The following is a 13,728-nucleotide window of genomic DNA, read 5'->3' on the forward strand; positions in this document are numbered from 1 at the left end:
TTTGTCCAATTCTAGCAAGTTAAAAGTGTCGTCAATGTGCCACAAATCTTCCTTGGCTTCATGATATTAATTTCCCATCCTTTATATTTTTTTATATATATTCCAAGAACATTATATATAAAATACTATATTTTGTTTATGGTTGGATAAATTAACTGTATGTATATTCTGAAAGAACAGTATATACAAAATACTATATTTTGTTTATGGTAGGATAAATTAAAACAAAAAATGACTAGCGGTAATATATTAAATTGAATCAACGTAAAGAATAATTGATTAGTAACAATTGTATGTATGTATAATATTTCCAATTGCATCAAATTCAAAGATTTCTCAATGAAATAATAGATAAAAATTAAGAAAAATAAATTTCCTAATACATTTCCTTAAATATTTTAATCATGTTATAAATTTACAATCAATCAATATTGCATCTACATTTTAAAATGACAATAAAACCTACTACTTTTTTAACAATCTTCAGTAATTGGTTTACTTACCACCAAGTATCCAAAACAATTAATAAAGAAACAAAATATATGAAACTTCACAAATGACCAAACAAAATGGAAGGGAATGTACAATATGCCATGTTAAAGGAAAGAAATTAATCATTTCAAAATTCAAAATTTTAAGAATGGCAAAGAAGAATGTCCTATACTTCCAAGCGGAAACCAAAAGAATGTGTAACAAACGAAGTAAACTAAAAAATGGTGAATCTAATTAGATGGATTGGAAACATTATGATACAAATAACCATGTGAAAGGAATGCCTCTCACCGAAGAAAGGAAAGACATTTAAAAGAAGGGAGCCCAAGGTGAAGAAGGCTGTCTCAGATCCGTCTGATCAACATCCTTGCCTATCACCATGGAAGTGCCAGCGAAAGAATTAATGCTGTAAATTAGATCTTTGAGATTTACTCAACAAAAGAACCTGATTCATTATAATAAAAATACTTTGATTCTCATATGACTCGATTTGAACTATTCTTGAATTCTAGAAAGAATTATGACTGAAGAAATTCCACACAATACACACCGTATGCAGTTTAATTGCTTCTTAGCTAAAACTGACAAATCTTGAAACAAGCAATGCTAGAAACCTCAGCCATTGTGCAGTGAAGAATTTCTTGACTCCTAATTTTCAACACGTCCATAAGATTTTACTTTTCTCCTTCCAATTCTTCAGGAGGATGATTCAACGAACTACAAGAAAGTTGTTCAGGTTCGGCTTTGCTCTGTTGGAGTCCTGTTAGTCTGGCTAGATCTATCCATTGCTGTAAACATCAGAGCAAAAGCTGAGCATATGATTTTGGATAGTTTTCTCTGCATGCAGTATCTATATTCAAACAGAGAAATGCTATTTGATAAATAATATGGAGAATACATTAAGACAATTGAAGAACCAAAAATGCATGTCATTACCTTAATGCCATTTTCATTCAGCTAACTAACAGGGAACTGAAAGGAAACTGCTATCCAGACTCTAGAATGCACCAATGTATTAGCTATATGCTAAGTCACAAGGTTCGAGTTCGAAATCAAGTTCGTCGATCACAAAATTAGGATGAAATTGGGCAAAGGTAAAAATTCGAGATTAAATTTAACTTATATAAATTTATTTATTTTTAAATATTTGTAATATATCCACAAAATTGTCAAAATAGTTTGACATTGCTAAATAATTAAACTAAATAACTCAATATTATATCAAAATAAAACACTAATATTATAAACAACAGTATTGTATTAAATATCATAAAGTTCGGAAAGGGTAAAAATTCGCTGAAATTCAAACTTCATGGATGAAATTTGGTGAATCCTGTGACTTAGGTTATATGTATGAGAATAACTTATGCATTGGTACATCTTAGGAGCTGGATGGCCATTTCCCCAAATAAGACCCTCTACTCCATGGGAATGTTTGAGGAACATGTAGACTAGGAAACTCCCCAACCCTTCTCCCCTAATTCGCAAAAACCTAGAAATGTCCGCAATATGCACAATTGTTTTTGAGGTCACCTAAGTAAGCTAGGGGACAACTAGGGCCACATACAACCTTTCAATACATATTTGGTTTCTCATATAAATAGTAGAATTAAAGCTAAAATCATTATTAAAAAAATTAATGCTATGAAAATTCAAAGATGCCAAAAAAATAGTAGAATTGCAATGAAAGAAAACCTAAAAATGGATCGCTCAATGGGAAAGACCTTTCTATCTTCCTCATTTGGTGTGGGTTTTCATTATACCAAAAAAAATTAAAATGGTTGCACGATCTAAGTTATTTTATTTTTAAATCAAGTTTAGTAATATTCATGTCAAGTTTTTACAAAATCAAATCATAGTGCTTAGCATGGCCCGAAAATTAGGGATTTTTCGACATGCATGAGGATGGTATCCGACATGCATCTATGCCACAGTACCTTTATCCATAATATATCAGGTACAAGGATATGCGTGGCTAGGAAGGGCGAGGACATACTCAACTAGTTTAGTCACAACTTCTTGTCATAATATTTAAAAAGAGGTGCCATACCATTTCCCAAGCTGTGATACATCCTTAACTGTTGAATTGCCTCTATTGTAGCTGCTAATCCATATAAGTTTACAGCTGTATAGGAATATTCTTAGTGGATTGTGTTTTTTAGTGAGGGAAAACAAGATTTTAAGGGAGCCTGGAACCCAATACAAAGCATGTTTTTAACAAAGGGACCTGAACCCCAGCATCAAAAGATAAGCAATAAGCTCCTCAAAAAGCTCCTCAAAAAAGAAACAGGGCAGAAGCAATACAGGACAAAGCCGAGAAAGCAGGAGCCAGGTAACACATTTTCTCCCCCAAAACAGAAATTGCAGACAAGAAAAGATGTAACAAATATTCTACAGTCTGCCCAACAAAAAGGAACCAACAAAACTTAAGATTTCCCCTTTGATCCCATCTTATGGGATCTAAGGATCATGTCAAAAGAAGAAGAGGTATTAAGCAAATGGATTGTGTTATTTAAGCAAATGGGACATATTAATTGCTTAGTTCAGATCTATTTTGGGAAATTTATGTGGTGTATGAGGGCTTAACTGAGTCAAACTATCTCTATTAACACTTAATTATTTAGATATCTATATAAATTTAAAGGTTTCCAAGTTAAGATCAACTATTAACATTAAGATCAGCTGTCACCATAAATTATGCTTGGCGTTTGGGGGTTTCCAAATTCATCACCTTTGTTGATTGTCAGATCTGCTACTTCATGTGTGATATTTTAATGAATGAGGGTTTCCTAAATTTGTTGCTGCTATTTGGAGTGCTGATCAGCATTTTGGTCATTGTTGTTTAGCATCGACATCTAGTATTTTTATAATCAGAAAATATATCTGAGATTCGCATATATGAGGGCATTTTATAAATTTATCACAATGAAATAAGGCAATCAATTTCCTACAAATATATCACTAATTTTCTAATTGGAAAACTGTGCCACCATATTAAATATTGATTCCTAAACATGCATCTATGACCATATTATTTTGAGTATTTATGAGATTGTTTCTTAAATATATGCACCCAAATGACCAGTCTTTTTGTATTTACAGTCCTATCAAACTTTCAGTTTTTTAAACCACCTTTCTGTTAGAGTAAATAATTATTTATTAATTATTTTTTATTTTACTTAAGTTTACTTAGGTTAATGCATTTATTTAATAGTTGTAGTTGATGAGTTGTTGGCAACACGGGAGTTTGTTCCTATCTAGTCATACTTATCCTCTCACCTTGATCGAGGATATTCCACCTTTTGTGGATGTATGCTTAATTGTCAACCTTATCTTCTAGCACTTTCCAACTTGTTCTACAAGCTTCCTTGAGGCCTTTATATTCGGTCTCTCTCATTGTAAATTTATATCATATTGTACAACAATTTACTTTTTATCTGAGAATACAATTTTCTTATTTTCAGAGCAAACCCTTGCCTCTTCTTGTCTTGTTCTTCTCTGTGACAGGTTTTCTACGTACAAGTGATTCGAGGGCTTGTGGATTTGATTTGCATATTTGCAAATCCAACACTTTCTTCTACCAATAAATGTTCTATGAAACCTAAGTTACAGTTCAGGTACAGGTACCAGAACTCAACATGAGGACGTGGCAGTTTATTTTCCTTGAGGACAGGTAGAAAACATATACATAGATATAGATATATAAAGATCTATATAAAATTACAAATTACAAGTACAGTGATGCTCATAATTGCCTATTAATATAGTCCTTGATTAATAAGGATTGCTAAATATGGATCACAATTACCAAACATATGGTTTGCTTGATTAGAGATTCATGGGCTCTCTTATCCTTTCCAATGTACTATATATTACCTCACTGTACTATTTTAGATTTCAATTTGTCACTTGTATATGTATTTGACAAAAAACCATTTCTGCTGTCCAACCATGAGGCTGAGAAAGTGGCTTTTTATCCATTATTATGTTCCCCGACAAATGATAGCTAAGGTACCACTGGTGGAAGTAATTGTAGATTCACGTGTAGAAATTAGAATTCTTCACAACAGAAAGACCTTAGCTGGATCTGAATCTGAGACAATTTATGATCAAAGTTCCAATAAGTTCTTTCAAGAAAGAAAATACAGTATTGCACTCTAGTTCTGCTTTCATAATTGCGGCATCCTAAAATCCCTAAATTAATTCAGGTACATGGTCAATGATCAGCACTGGGGTGTACATAAACTTCCCAACACTCAATACTCAACACCTTTGTGTGAGTGGTTCAAAAATCAGGTAGCTCTATAGTCTTGAAACTAAAATCTCCTTGTGTCTCTTTTACAGGACCCAAAGGGATCCCAGGTGCCAAGAAACACCTAGGACCATATCGTACTTGTACTATACCAGTACGCATACTTGGGATTAATCAACAGAACTGGATAACATAGTATAAAACACTAATTCCTAGCCCAAACTGCCAATTTGTCATCCAATCATGTTAAAGCACTACAAGATGATAATGATAAACTGTACTAAAAAACATTTCAGAGCACAGAGGAGGGAAATCATGTCCACCAAACATCCCATTGGCACATTCACAATATGAATTTTGTTTGATAATCATTCACAGATTTCTAAAATCCATATCAATATAATTTTGTGCTTCTGGACTTTTATTATATATAAATTCTTGAATCAATTAACATTTCAGGTCACACTTCATAATCCATCATCAGGAGAAAGAGAATTTAAGGAGTTTGCTTCAAAAAATTCGTACACAGTCAAAATCTAGAAACACAGATATTATATGTTTGATGATCATCACACCATCCTCTTGGGTGATTGAATCATTCATGGCTATAACAACCTTCAGAATACTACTTCCCCAATAGAAATGAAGTTCGTGCATTCCCTTTTCTGAGGGATCTAATTAGAGCTATAGCCTAGGAAATTAGTTACACATTTATTTAGTGGAGGCTCGTATGTTCCTGTTGTATTTCCACTTCCCGCCCAAATTCACATTTTATATTGCCCTTCTCACCTTCGATATGCCCATATTCAAATACCCGTGGAGATATTAGAATTACCAATGTTTTAAACCTTATAATATATTCTTACGACCCGCGAGTTTCTGGCCGTCAGATCAACTGAGATCAGCGAAGGGCGCTATCTCTCTATGGCGGAATTGCGCGAGGATTATATCAACGACATTGCGCCCTGGCGACACGTCGCGGGATGGGGTCCAGAATTTCGCTATGTCGCTATCGCATTTTAACCGGAGAATCTCCATAGTGACATAGCGCCCGGCGGAAATATTCACAGCGGACAGGTCACGTTGCCGAAAAAATGTTGCGGCGGTCGGATAAAGGTTGGCGGGCCGGAGAAGATAAACAGCGAGAACTTCAGGCAAAACATTGGGCCCCATTATGTACCTCATCTGCCCAGTTGGCAGAGCTCGGTGCCACGGCAGCGAATCAGAAGGGACCACGCACGGATAGGGACATGTCATCGGTTGGGCGCTATGGCGCTATGGGAATTTAACCTCGATTTTCCCATAGCGACATGGCGCCTGGTCGACACGTGGTCACCCTTGTGAGGCCAAGTCGCAAGTTGCCTGGTGGTGTTTCGCTGGGCCAGTAAGGAACCACCACGTGTAACCAGGCCAGAATTTCTGACAGCACAGCTAGCACAGTCGGCTTTAAGATCTTCCCCGACAGATCAGGGCCGATCGACGGCAGGCACCATCGCGTTATGGCGAAGCTGCAAGTTTCTTATCATGGCGACATAGCGCCCGTGCGCCGCATGTCCTGGTGGGACCAATTTCATGCAGCCGAGGATTGAACGACCGACGGACCAACAGGAGGACGCCACGTATTAGCGGGCCCGGTGAATCAATAGAAATGGAGGGTTACGGGAGGTCAAGTTCTATGACCGTCAGATTAGAAGAGATCGGCGGCAGGCGCCATCTCGCCATGGTGAAGCTGCGAGTTTTTTATCATGGCGACATAGCGCCCATTTACCACGTGTCATTCAGGTGCGGTGCGGATGCTGAGGTGTCACCAGATACGATGGGCTCGGGGTAAAGACAGCACAGAGCACGACGAGTCTTCGTGATCGTCGGATGGAGACAGATCTACGACTGGCACTGTCTCGCCATCGGGAACTGCTCGGACTTTAGCATCAGCGACATAGCGCCCGTGCGCCGCGTGTCCTGGCGGGGTTGCATTTCATGCCACCAAAAGCAATTAGGGTTAGATGACCGACAAACCAACAGACAGATGCCACGTATCCGCGGGCCCGGTGAATCAATAGAAACGGAAGGTCGCGAGAAGTCAGATCTGTGACCGTCAGATCAGGGCCGATCGACGGCAGGCGCCATCGCGTTATGGCGAAGCTGCAAGATTTTTGTGACGCGTGTCGGTGGGGTCAGGTCTCGCCGGATGCATCACTGTTGTGGCGCCGATTCGGATGGGCCCAGTCGCAGGAAGGAGGGTCCACGGCGAATCAGAAACAACCACGTGTGCCGAGTCAGAACACAGATATGTCGAGGGGCCAACTTTCTTGATACAACCAGCGCATTAAGGGGTGGGTTCTCCACCATCAGATCTGCAGAAATCTAGGGTCGGCGCTATCTCGCCATAGAGGAACTGCGCAGATTTTACAATGGCGAGTTAGCGCTCGGAGGACACGCGTCCTCGCGGGTCCGGTTAGCTAACGGCTGGCGGTTAGCGGTTATTGTAACCGTCGCAGTCGTGACAATATTTAAAGGTGGCGCGGTCAGTTCGATGAAGGTGGTCAACCGCGGAAGGACTCTCCAGGTGGCAAAACAAAGAGATACGATTGGCCCGCGTGGCCTAGTCGACATATAAGAAGCCTGGTCGACTGATAGGCTAGGTCGATTCATGAACCAAGAAGCAGAGATGATCGACGTTATCTTGCGATCTGATCTTCGCGATCATTTTTGACCTGCTAGGAATAAATGCAAGATATAAGGACACTCCACCCATTCAGTCGGCTCATCTACCCTGTCAGGGAATGTTGTGGCGCCGTTCTGTCTCCTCCGGGCTCCTTCTCAGAAGGATATGAGATTTCTTGGTATGCAAGTCAGGATTCAATCAGGTCTCCGATTGGATTTTCAGTATGGAGTTAATGCCAGTAGGTGAGAAGTGAATGTAATGCAGAAATCTTCAGTTATGCCTGAGCTATAAAGGCAATTTTGTGATCTATTCTTGGGGGACTCTTCCTGATTTTCTCTGCTACTGCTTCCAGACTTGCAGTGTAAAATCCCTTTGCCTCTGAGCCATGTAATACCCTGTATCATCTCTTTCAGCCATCAGTGTGCATGAGCATCATTTTGCCTCCCATTGGTGTATTGTTGAGATCAGTGATCTGCATACTGTATCTATCTTTGTCCTATTGGATAATTTACAAGTGAAATCCCCTTTTCCTGGTGTCTTTCAGTTGGTCCTCTGATCTGTATGTGATTATTGATCGATATAAGTCTGGATGTGTATGACTTTTGTATGTTACCCTGGTTTTGTAGTGTATATATGGGCAGGAATGAGTCTGAACACTCTGTTTTGGTGCATCACCGCCTTAGATTAGACTAGGTAGATTTGCTTTAACGCTCTCTTTCTCCCTTTCCCTTCTGAGAATAGATAGGTGCGCCCTGACAGTAAGAGGAAGCCGGCCTTCTCCGGAGACTCAACCTCGTAGTTCAAGTCCCACAGCTTGGAGGTTGTTTCCATGTTTCACTAGGTTGTCCTCGCGCATAGGCCTTGGACAAGGGTGCAAACCTAAGTGACAACAGTTCTTGGCACGCCCGATGGGACTCATACCAGAAGATTTCATGTCTACTGGTGTCAAAAGAAGAAAGATTTTTTGAGATTAATGCTGAAGAAGTAGTGCTGGCTTCAGTATTCAAGCCTTCAAGAGGCTGATTCATCAAGTACTTGGCGACTCTGAACATCAACAAATCTGGTTTCAGGCCAAAAGTTGCAGAAATTCATGCCCAAGGCTGAAACAAGGGCGTCTTCTAGAGGTAATTTTCAATATCAAGAACTCTCACTTTCAAGTCCTAGAAGAAGGAGGGCTAGAGCTTCATTATCACCAGTTAGAGGTGGAATAACAGTTAATATACCTATAAGATCTGTCTCTACTCCTCCTACTGTCCGAACTCAGCCTAGACTGCCATCAGCACTCATCAATAGAACACTTGCGTATATGGCACAGCCAAGAGTTCATGCTTTTGCCACCTTTAATGGTGGAAGTCCTCTATTGTTAGCCCAAAGACATGATATACCAGTAGCTGCACTAAAAAGCATACCTGATTTTACTGGTGAAACTTCTATTTCCCCCCTAGAGCATATCCAAGAAGTAGCAAATGTCTGTAATATTCATGGTATTACAGAAGATGATGTTGCTGTCAGACTTCTAGCCTCATCTTTAAAAGGAAAAGCATTACAGTGGTATAGAGGCTTAGCTCATGGTTCCATAACTGATTGGGATGGACTAGGAGCAGGATTATGCAAACATTTTGAGGATAAGAGTGACCATTTGTCACTACTGGAACAGCTGACTACAATAAAAAGAGCCCCCCATGAATGTATGACTGATTTTAATTACAGATTCCAAAAGACATGGGATAGAATACCTACTATAGTGAAACCTACCCCTAGTAATGCCTTCTTGCATTACCTTAGAGCTTTTAACAGTGATATTGCCACTACAATCCAAACTATGGGGGGAGATACATTACCTAATGCTTATGAGACAGCTATAAAAGCTGAGAATATCCTAATACAAGGTGGAAAGTTGGCTCCAAGGCCTCCTATGCCTTTCTTTCCTGATGTTCCCAACCACCAACCAGCGATAGCCCCTCTTCCTACAACTCCTACGTCACAAGCCCTTACTCCAGTTCCCCAAGCTTCCACATCCTCAAACGGAATAGATGAACTCAAGGAGATACTCCAAGGTCTAGTGCTGAGCACAGACAAAAAAGAGAGGACCCTGGATAAAAAATTACAAGAGCAGGGGAGGGAGTTGAAGGACCAAGGGAAGAGATTAGAGGATAGTTTTTCTCTAATACAAAAGATGAGTAACAAGGTGGTGGCCTTAGAAAGCCAGTAGGCCCAAGGTGGCAAGCCTCCCCAATTGCAATATCAGGCTCCAAGTGGTGGTAGGCCTCCTAATCAGTGGAATAGCTCTTTTGATCAGAATAGGCAAAATAGTCATGCTGCTGCTTCAAGCTCAAATCAGAACAGAGCTTTAGTCCCTCAAAATAACTTGGCCCAAGACCAAGATTTTTGTCCCTCATGTAACTATTCTTATACCTACTGCCTATGTCAGAAAGCAGAATCTTATTTGGCCCTAACTATCCAGGAGTCCACAGTAAAGCAGTCACACAAGGAAGATCATCCCAAGGAGGCCTCATATGTTCAGAGGCAGGTGATTGCTCTTTTATGAATCACCAGATGGAGGAGCATTGTAATGTAAACCAGGATCCCGTTGCTCATAACACAAAGAACAAGAAGAGAGCTATGGAACATGCTGCCCCCCCTTCTCCCAATCAGGCCTCAACTTCAAGTCCTACACCTCATACACAAACAGCAAATGAGCAGACAAAAACTTCACAACAGCAAAAGCAAGGTCCAAGAAACGAGGATGCAAGTGATCCTTTTGTTGCCCCATCTCAACCTCTTATAAGTGCAGCCCCCAAAGTTTCTACCAAAATTCCTAGCGCACCATTGAGTGTGGTAGAGCAAATGAAGAAGACCAATGTAAACATTTCCATGTGGGATGCTGTTGCTACCATACCAATGCAGAGGAAGATGCTGCAGCAAGAATTGGAGAGGATTGAACCCAAGGATCAGTCGTCTACCATGGAGAGTGCCACTAGTTTAGTACAACCAGCAGGAGATGTGGAGGCAAATAAAAAGGTTAGACCTCCTCCATTTTATGTTTCTCTGATTATAGGGGGCAAATTAGTCCATAATTGCATGATAGATTCGGGGGCTAGTAGCTCAATAATGCCTAGGTGTGTTGCTGATGCTTTAGGGATGAAATATGAGCCCATTGTTAGGGATGTGTTACAACTAGATGGGAGTACTGTCAAAACCGTAGGCATCCTTAAAGTGTGGAAATGGCCCTACATGTGTAAAATATTAAAGTGTTACTTTAATATTTATTTTATGGTAGTGTGTACCTAAGGGAGACATAAGGGGTATTTTAATATATGTTTTATATAGTACACATCTTTTATCCCACATTGCCCATATGAGTTGAGCGGACCCTTGGAAATAGAATAAAAGGAAGCATTTGTGGCTTCATTAGGCAGGTTGAATATGAGAAGAAATTGGTGTGTGAGTTGCAGCTTTGTTCTTGGCATTTGAGGACGTCTATCCTCTCTTGTAACATTCTAGACGTCATTCCCTTGGGGTTTGGCCTTTGGAATTCTTTCTTATTGGCTTTAGTATCAGGCAGTTTAGTTGCATTTCCGGCTACAGACAGATTTGATATTTTGCTCATATCTTCTTCACTACTTGTCCGACGCTTATGCCGCTTGGAGGGAATGGTATTATGAAGGTAGTGGACTGATTGGAGGACAAAGTATTGTAGCAGCAAGTTCGTAAGCATGGGCTGGAGTATTATGACAATATTGCTGAAGTAATTAGTGAGTTGATAAATCTGCCATGTATTTGGTTTTATGAATTCTGAAAATAACATTTTATTAGCAGCAGTTCATTTCCACTTTGCATATTGTTGTAGTTTCTCTCTTGTTTATGTTGTATGATACCAATTCCATGCACGAAACACAACAAACAAATAAACGTTTGATTTCCAGAGTTATAAGGGGTTTTAAGAGGTTGCATGCAAACTGTTTGACAAAATTCATTTCAGCAAATTGGTTTAGTTTTTTTGGACATCCAAGGGTGTCCATTACAGTGGTATCAGAGCTATAAGTCCTGCCATCCTGTGGAGGTCTTATAGGGAATTTGGAATAGCCGGATAGAGGGAAAAAGTGTTTGACGAAATGTCAAAACACTAAAATCAGAAATAAATAAAAAAACACAGGCTAAGCATTTATGTTTGATTATGTTTGAGCAATTATAAGACCCCTGTCGCATGCTCAAACATAAATGCTTAGCCTGTGTTTATTTATTTATTTCTGATTTTAGTGTTTTGACATTTCGTCAAACACTTTTTCCCTCTATCCGGCTATTCCAAATTCCCTATAAGACCTCCACAGGATGGCAGGACTTATAGCTCTGATACCACTGTAATGGGCACCCCTGGATGTCCCAAAAAACTAAACTAAATTGCTGAAAGGAATTTTGTCAAACAGTTTGCATGCAACCTCTTAAAACCCCTTATAACTCTGGAAATCAAACGTTTATTTGTTTGTTGTGTTTCGTGCATGGAATTGGTATCATACAACATAAACAAGAGAGAAACTACAACAATATGCAAAGTGGAAATGAACTGCTGCTAATAAAATGTTATTTTCAGAATTCATAAAACCAAATACATGGCAGATTTATCAACTCACTAATTACTTCAGCAATATTGTCATAATACTCCAGCCCATGCTTACGAACTTGCTGCTACAATACTTTGTCCTCCAATCAGTCCACTACCTTCATAATACCATTCCCTCCAAGCGGCATAAGCGTCGGACAAGTAGTGAAGAAGATATGAGCAAAATATCAAATCTGCCTGTAGCCGGAAATGCAACTAAACTGCCTGATACTAAAGCCAATAAGAAAGAATTCCAAAGGCCAAACCCCAAGGGAATGACGTCTAGAATGTTACAAGAGAGGATAGACGTCCTCAAATGCCAAGAACAAAGCTGCAACTCACACACCAATTTCTTCTCATATTCAACCTGCCTAATGAAGCCACAAATGCTTCCTTTTATTCTATTTCCAAGGGTCCGCTCAACTCATATGGGCAATGTGGGATAAAAGATGTGTACTATATAAAACATATATTAAAATACCCCTTATGTCTCCCTTAGGTACACACTACCATAAAATAAATATTAAAGTAACACTTTAATATTTTACAATTAACTAGACGTTACTTTAATAAAACTTCAGGCATTAAAATGTATTAGCAATCGGACTCCGAATAATGCGAGTGATAGCTCATCGGAAAGCTCTCACCGAGGAGTATCGAATTCCAATCACCAAAATTGACCTGCACTGTGTCCTGCCGACTTACTAAAAATAGTAAGTATGCCTGAAACTGAGTAAATCAACTTCGTTTTGGCCCAAACTGGAAATGACTAGGCCAAAACACTCCAGGATCCCATTAAACCCTTCGTTAGCCCTCAGGACCATGTAGAACAAGGCTAACGCACACACACTTGGTCAACTGCTAAAAGATGGGATCATTACAACATGCATGCCCTGGTTGTACTGTGATTCAAGACATATCTGTTGCTGAGGTTAAGCCCTATTTTGCCATCTGTCTTTCAAGAGACTTCACTGCTCAAATTGGTGGATTCATATCTGCTGATCGGTCTTACATGTCATTTAAGACCAGATATGGGGCCAATGCTTCAATAAGAGCAGAACCTCAAGCCCTTCATCACACTGAACCCTACACTCCCAACTTCATCAATATGAATTGCCCTATCCTAGAGGTGGACGAAAATAACATAGTAAACGAGCCTGTCACTTCCATAGCAGAGATTCCTAATTTCTTCTTAGATGAGTGGGCAAATACATGTCAGTTTGAGCCTATGTCGAAAACCCTTGAGACAGGCCTTAGTACATATTGCATAATAGAGAAAGAGGTTCAAGTTCCTGACCTTGTTAGGACTAATGATGACATAAATGGAGTATGGAGTATGTACTATGATGGCTCAAGGAATAGAAATGGATCGGGGGCTGGTGTTATGTTGATCTCTCCTGCACAAATAAGATACTACTTCTCTTTTAGGTTCCAATTCAGTTGTACCAATAATGTGGCCGAGTATGAATCCTTGATCCAAGGTCTCCTACTTGCCCAAAAAAGGGGAATTCAAGCCTTGAAAGTATATGGGGACAGCGAGTTGGTAGTGAACCAAGTGAGAAATCAGAATATCACCAAAAATGGCCTGCTCAAGTCTTATAAACACAGAGTCTGGGATCTGTTTGAGGGTTTCCAAGCATTTAACATTCAAAGCATTCCTAGGAAAGAAAATAAATATGCTGATAGACTTGCAGCAGTGGGTGCATTTTATGATGTGCC

The 13,728-nt window shown here is 39.6% G+C and overlaps 1 protein-coding gene across 1 annotated transcript in view; it reads right to left on the minus strand.

The window, feature by feature from the left end:
- Positions 1-702: 702 nt before the first annotated feature.
- Positions 703-13,728, minus strand: part of LOC149549177 (protein RETICULATA-RELATED 5, chloroplastic-like) — a 97,826-nt gene continuing 84,800 nt past the window's right edge. Inside the window, exon 8 of the mRNA XM_089792589.1 lies at positions 703-1,280. Coding sequence (XP_089648715.1) covers positions 1,167-1,280 — 114 coding nt within the window. The 3' untranslated portion in view covers positions 703-1,166. The remainder of the gene's footprint in view (positions 1,281-13,728) is intronic.

The sequence above is a fragment of the Cupressus sempervirens genome, chromosome 7 (genome assembly GCF_028749045.1).
Source record: "Cupressus sempervirens isolate cs-2001-9-10 chromosome 7, ASM2874904v1, whole genome shotgun sequence".
NCBI lineage: Eukaryota > Viridiplantae > Streptophyta > Pinopsida > Cupressales > Cupressaceae > Cupressus > Cupressus sempervirens.